Consider the following 5,814-nt stretch of genomic DNA (forward strand, 5'->3'; position numbering starts at 1 on the left):
TTGACCACAGTACACTTTTATATGGTTAACCTATCACCAATCTGCATCACAAATGTGCATTCTCAATTCAGAGACTTTTTTTTCATTTTCTTTCAGCAAAGCACATACACATCATATGTATCTGGACATTGGTGACCAGGCCAGCTGTTTCTGAGTTCGATTGTACCGGTATGTGAACGAAGTGCTTGACTATATTAAAATACATCACAGAAATACATTCATACATGTGTTAATGATTTCAAAAGTTTCTTCTTAGGATCGTTTAGCAATGTCAAGTTCAAATTTAGCCCTTTTTGATGTTTTTGCCTGCTTTTATTAAAGCAAACATTGATTTATACTGTGCTGCATGGTGAGCTGGACATGGAGCAATAAATCAATATACAGCTCAAATCAAACTTGAACAACCATTTTAACCCATTGCTTACTGGAACCTGGTGGTCCCTATGTTAGGTCTATGGGAATTAGATAATTCATTAGTCAACGGGATAACTCCAGGCCAGACATCCCAATGATTGATCAAACGCGTGGCTCACACGTCCGCCGCAGGGTAGTTAAATCTTAGCTGTGGAACTTCTGCTTGGCTCGTTGGCTGTCAGTATGCAAAGAAGAAAAAGGAAGAAAAGGGTGGCAAAAATCAATATTACGTCATTTGTAATATTCTTCACATAGGTATTTTGTATGTAATGCTATAGATTGACAAGAGCCTTCTCAAGTGAATAAGGATGAGGGTCTACAACAATCATTATCTAATTGTTTTAGGAGGAGGTGGGGAATTTTTATACCCTTGCACTTTACCCCAAATTTAATTCATAATTCTTTTTTTAGAACCCTCTTTAATTAAAAGTGGTTAAAATCTTTTATCAGCTCTTCAGTTATCCTGGCTAAAAATCAGAGGATAACACAATAATAAAAGACACTTGCTTCCTCCATCACACCCTTTGGTATCAGAGACTTAAACATAACAGAAAATACCATATTGTGATATTGTAGGGCTATTACAAAGGCTTGCTACTAATAATATCATTTATATACCTCTTTTTAGTATGTTGAATAAATCTAGTCATCCGAAATTGGAGTCGTGATGAGGCACGCCTTGGGGTGATAGCAGAATGTAAAGTCCAATTGAGCTTATAAAAACAACTACCGTTACCTATGCCTCTCATAGCAGTCATTATATCTATACTATTAATGCGTGTCTATTTTGAGGTAAATTTCTACTCGGCTCTTTAAAGAGAAGGTTGAGTTCTGGGAAGAGGTGAAAAATAATTTTGTTAGCATTACTCATTCTTATTATGCAAGTGTGGAAGAACATCAGTTAAGACATGTTCCCTGAAAAGCATGGCTCTTCAAATGCCTTCATATTCTAAATATTCATGTAACATCGTAAAAATCGGGGGGGGGGGGGGCCGGCTTTTTACGCCACGTGTTCGTGTAGTCGGAAGTCCCATGTACATCTTTCTGTGCAAGTGTTTGTAACTGTACCAAGACTTGGCCAAATTTCTTATCATTTTGATGATTCCAGAACCTTGCAATACACACAAATTCTTATATGCTAGATGATCAACCTTTTCTGGTCGGTTCCACACCGTTTCTTTCACAATGCAATCGCATGACCAGAACTCAACTTCATCTTTAACCTGAGAAGTTTTGTCTTATTCTTAATATTCTCTCGCTCACATTACCTTTGGAGTGGTGCTTTGGGTGGTGTTTGTTGTTTGCTGGGTAGTAGCTTGGGTTCTTGGGTCTGTTAGTAATTCTGTCTCCCAATCCTCTCCTTCTGCAGGATCAAAGCTATACATGGGCATCAGCTGATGACGGAGCTTGTCTAGTCTGAATTGGAACAAATGAAAGTAACAGAGTCAGCTGGATAATATACTCTGTATCGTGCATAGAAAACTGCAGTTATAAATATAATCAACTTATCAAAAAGTTATATGAAAAGTAGGTAATATCGAGTTCTTGTAATTGATGTGGAAATGATTTACCGGTACACCACAATCTAATACAATTTAGGCATATACTGTGCAATATTTCCTGTATGATTATGATTTTTATGACATTTAAAATAATAATAATAATACGAAAAATAAATACATCTTTCCATTTGTTCCAACACAATAATTTTTTTCAAAATGTATGACTCAGGAGGTTCTTTTCTTTTTAGAGAACAATAATATGCTACCACAATATATTTTGACTAGTGTCCAAGGGATAAGGCACTTAGGAAATTGATTAAAAGGAAGGAAGGGCGGCAGCCGGCAGGGACAAAGTTATCTGCACACTTCTTCATTCTGTATGCTCACAATAGATTTTAATTTTCATCTTGGGCCTTCAAGTAACGGCAGGGGGGGGGGGGTATTTTGAGCTTCCCCTTAATGCTGAATACACCAATGTGAATAAACTACAGGGCAGTGTCTCACGAAACCGTCATAAGTACAAGTCCAACGACGACCCATTGAAATGTGTGTATTAAGTTTAACACACGTTTCAAAGGTATGTCGGTGAACTTGTACTTTTGTGAGACGCTGCCCAGCTCAGTATACCAGCCAAATGAAAAAATACAGATGTTATTGATGACTTATTGATGAACAATCAACAAATCAGTTGTATTGGCTATGAGTAAATCATCTACATTGTCCAACTTGAGGATAATGCAAGGATGAATTCTTTACACTTCTTTGCACCATTACCTTAATTTCTTGCGGCAGTACTTTCCAAACAGGATGAAGAATGAGATGAGCAGTCCAACACACACAGGAACAGCTAAGAATACAGCAATGCTGACATGTTCATGATTATGCTCATTCCCATTTGGTTTCCTCGCTACTGTCACTGATACCGCCACTGTAGATACTGCCACTTTAGATACTGCTACTGTAGATACTCCCACTTTAGATACTGCCACTGTAGATACAGGTATGGGCATGGTGGAGCGCGTGGCTACAGCTGCTGCTGTTGAAGATGACTGAACAGGGAGAGACGTTGCCACAATGTCTGTATCTAAAGATGGTTCTTGTGTGGCAGGAGATGTATGCATTCGTGTAATATTACTGGTCTGAGTCGTCATGGCCGACATGGAAGTTTTGTTCAAGTGAGAAACTTCTGTGCCAAGGAACTCGAAGGGTGGATTGATATCCGGTGGTGGACTCAACTCTGGTCTTGACGCATCAAATGGAGGCCATGTATTATTAACACTCGGTGGCAAACTCACATGGGGCAGGACGTCCGGACGCGTCTCCACAATTCGGTCTATGACTCCTGACGTCGCATTCCTGTCAGCTCCAGCTATGGTACGGAGGACACACATACCAAGCAGCAACCAAAGACAAATGTATGCCATAGTGTAGTCATCTCATCTAGGTTGTTTCATCATCGTGCAAGATCGTCCTGATGAACATGCAACACTAAGAGACAAAAGATAATATATTATCTACTTGATGACTTGAAACTTGTATTTCTTGCAGCCGTATTTTAAACTGTTAGTTACTGTCAATGGATGACGTCATCTTCCTTCATGTGCAGTAACAGTTTAAGATATGGCTGCAAGAATTTCAACCAAAGTTCAATTTGGACAAAGAATATCCAGAAAAAAGACCCTTAAATGCATCATACAGTCAATCTGGTATTGCCTATTGGTAAGTGGAACTTAATTCAACCTATGTAAATGCATTGGATATGAATCTGCTAAAATTGAAGTTTGAAGTTTATTTATTCCACATTTTACATAGAAAAAAAGTTTATATTCTTTTCTTTTTTATACAGGCATATATTATTATAAGAATAGATTTCACACAAGAATAAAATGTATTAAACAAAATTAGACATTAAATGACATTTTAGACCAAAGTTTGCAGAGTAGACCCTGTACATGTATTTGGATAGCTGCAGTTGGTGCATGTGTTGGTAGTACACTATATAAAGGATAGGCAGGTTTACAGTGGAATCACATGCATTCACGTCACCCATCCACTTGACTAATCTTTAATATCCATCAAAAAAAAAAAATTAAATCAGTATTCCAACACGGAAACGAAGGGTGAACGCTTCACAAAGCTATCGCTGCTTGGCTCCTGCTCTCACACCTCTCTTTCGGACTGAATCAACCCCTCACTCTTTCACAATCTCTCTCTGTTTCATACTTGACCTCCATGTTAAACGTTCCACTACATGTATGTGATGCCACTGTAAACCTGCCTATCCTTTGTATAGTGTACTACATGTACCTGTACTAACACCTGCACCAACTGCAGTTCTTCAAACTGGAGGAAGCCAAGCAAAGAAGAAGCTATGGTTAGCTAAATAGCGAATTTTTGCAACCCAAGTGCGCTGCTGACTACAGGGTATTTGAATGAGCTGTGCCGTCCGCCCACCCCGTACTAGCTAGACTCCCGATGCTTATATCGGCTGAATATCGTCATAGGTTTGAGCGCTACGCGGAAATTTTCGCTCCGACTCTGAGTGAAACCCCTCCCCTGCTAAGATTAGCATTGTAGAGTGCAGCGTCATAAGAGGCTTAAGATTTAGAACGAAGAGACAGAAATTTCCGGTCCATATGCAAACCACAGCCAACAACATCAACAGATGCAGATCAAGGAACATTCACGTCCACCACCCACTTCTAATCTTTAAAATATCCATCAAAGAAATCTAGATCTAGTAATAGTAGTAGATCTAGATCTATAACTAGTAGCCTAGATTAAGTAGCTAGATTAAGCTAAGGTTGTATTTGTAGGCCTAAGCTAAGGATGCAAACCATAAGTTGAATAAGTTAATAACAGAGATTAAATTGAGATGGGCTGCCCATTTTGGCAGACAGTTATCTCTGTCTCGGCCTGTTACTGTTAGTGAATGGTGTAAAACTAGGCTGAGTCTATAAGTACTAAGTAAGAGTAAGAGAGAGAGAGAGAGTGAGACAGCTAGCTAGATCTACACAGCTACAGCTGACAGTCAGACCATGTCTAGTAAGTCCATGGTCAGACGAAGAACTATTGTTATACAACTTACAAAATACAAACCAAAGCAAAGGCCTGACAAATTAATAAAAGGAGTGCCTGGCGTTACACCTACGTCTATGGTTACATCGACTTACTCACTAAGGTGTTAATAGGCTGTGAATGGAGCTGTGTCACTGTCAGCCGGTTTGTTACTGTATGTAGCTGTAAGATAAGGCCAGGGATCTCCCTTGTATTTGGCTCCTGATCACAACATTTGCAAGTTTACAACATAACACGATCTCAATTCGCAAGCGATATGCAATGCCTTGGCTATACTGCGCCGTCGGAGGGTTTTTTTTTTTCGTAGGATGTTTAAGTACGCACCACTGCTACTACTGTACTGGTGACGTGAAGTCCTATTTGGGGGGGGGGGGGGGGGGGGTGTGGGCTATCATGCAGGTACCTTTCACTGCAAATTTGTCTGACAAACAAGAAAGATCATAAAGTTTTATAGTTTTGCAAAAATTATTTTAAAAATCACAACCGATTCCAAGGGAAACCCAGCTAGGGGACAATCTTATATTTTATTGATGAACTATATAGCCTATTTGGGCGGGGGCACTAGAAGTCGACCAGATCAGCCATTTTCCGACCTTTTATTTTAGCCGGGCCTCCTTTTTCACGACGCCTTATATAAAATTCATAAACGAGGATTTGTTTTCCAGCCCTCCGACGCATAGACGCATGCAATGCATGGAACTCGTATCCGAAAACATGCTATCCGAATCTGAAATATTGCGAGCGAGCGAGGCAATCGAGCAAAATTTTGCATTTTTATCAAGGCAAATTTTTATTTAGTCATCAATATACACTAGATAAA

At 39.4% G+C, this 5,814-nt stretch overlaps 1 protein-coding gene across 2 annotated transcripts; it reads right to left on the bottom strand.

Annotated features, from left to right (window-relative positions):
* Window positions 1-5,291, bottom strand: LOC100888471 (uncharacterized protein C3orf18 homolog). Of its 2 annotated transcripts, none has more exons than XM_003725173.3 (4): window positions 5,094-5,291; window positions 2,691-3,404; window positions 1,683-1,830; window positions 1-589 (listed from the first exon to the last, which is right to left on the bottom strand). In XM_003725173.3, exons 2-4 carry the CDS (start codon window positions 3,338-3,340, stop codon window positions 530-532), a joined length of 858 nt encoding a protein of 285 aa, XP_003725221.2. In that variant the 5' UTR covers window positions 3,341-3,404; window positions 5,094-5,291; the 3' UTR covers window positions 1-529. The 2 variants fall into 2 exon arrangements, with proteins under 2 accessions (XP_003725221.2, XP_011670713.2); XM_011672411.2 differs by having other exon boundaries at window positions 5,090-5,291.
* Between the last annotated feature and the right edge of the window lie 523 nt (window positions 5,292-5,814).

Source organism: Strongylocentrotus purpuratus, unplaced genomic scaffold (genome assembly GCF_000002235.5).
Source record: "Strongylocentrotus purpuratus isolate Spur 01 unplaced genomic scaffold, Spur_5.0 spur5_scaffold_6, whole genome shotgun sequence".
NCBI classification, from domain to species: domain Eukaryota; kingdom Metazoa; phylum Echinodermata; class Echinoidea; order Camarodonta; family Strongylocentrotidae; genus Strongylocentrotus; species Strongylocentrotus purpuratus.

Excerpts from the sequence above, each read along its gene's own strand:
- LOC100888471 (XM_003725173.3), bottom strand. The coding sequence starts at position 3,340 with ATGGCATACATTTGTCTTTGGTTGCTGCTTGGTATGTGTGTCCTCCGT. Across the intron at positions 1,831-2,690 it reads TACTGCCGCAAGAAATTAAG|ACTAGACAAGCTCCGTCATC; the intron begins GTAATGGTGCAA and ends GTTCCAATTCAG. Across the intron at positions 590-1,682 it reads CCCAAAGCACCACTCCAAAG|CCAACGAGCCAAGCAGAAGT; the intron begins GTAATGTGAGCG and ends GCATACTGACAG.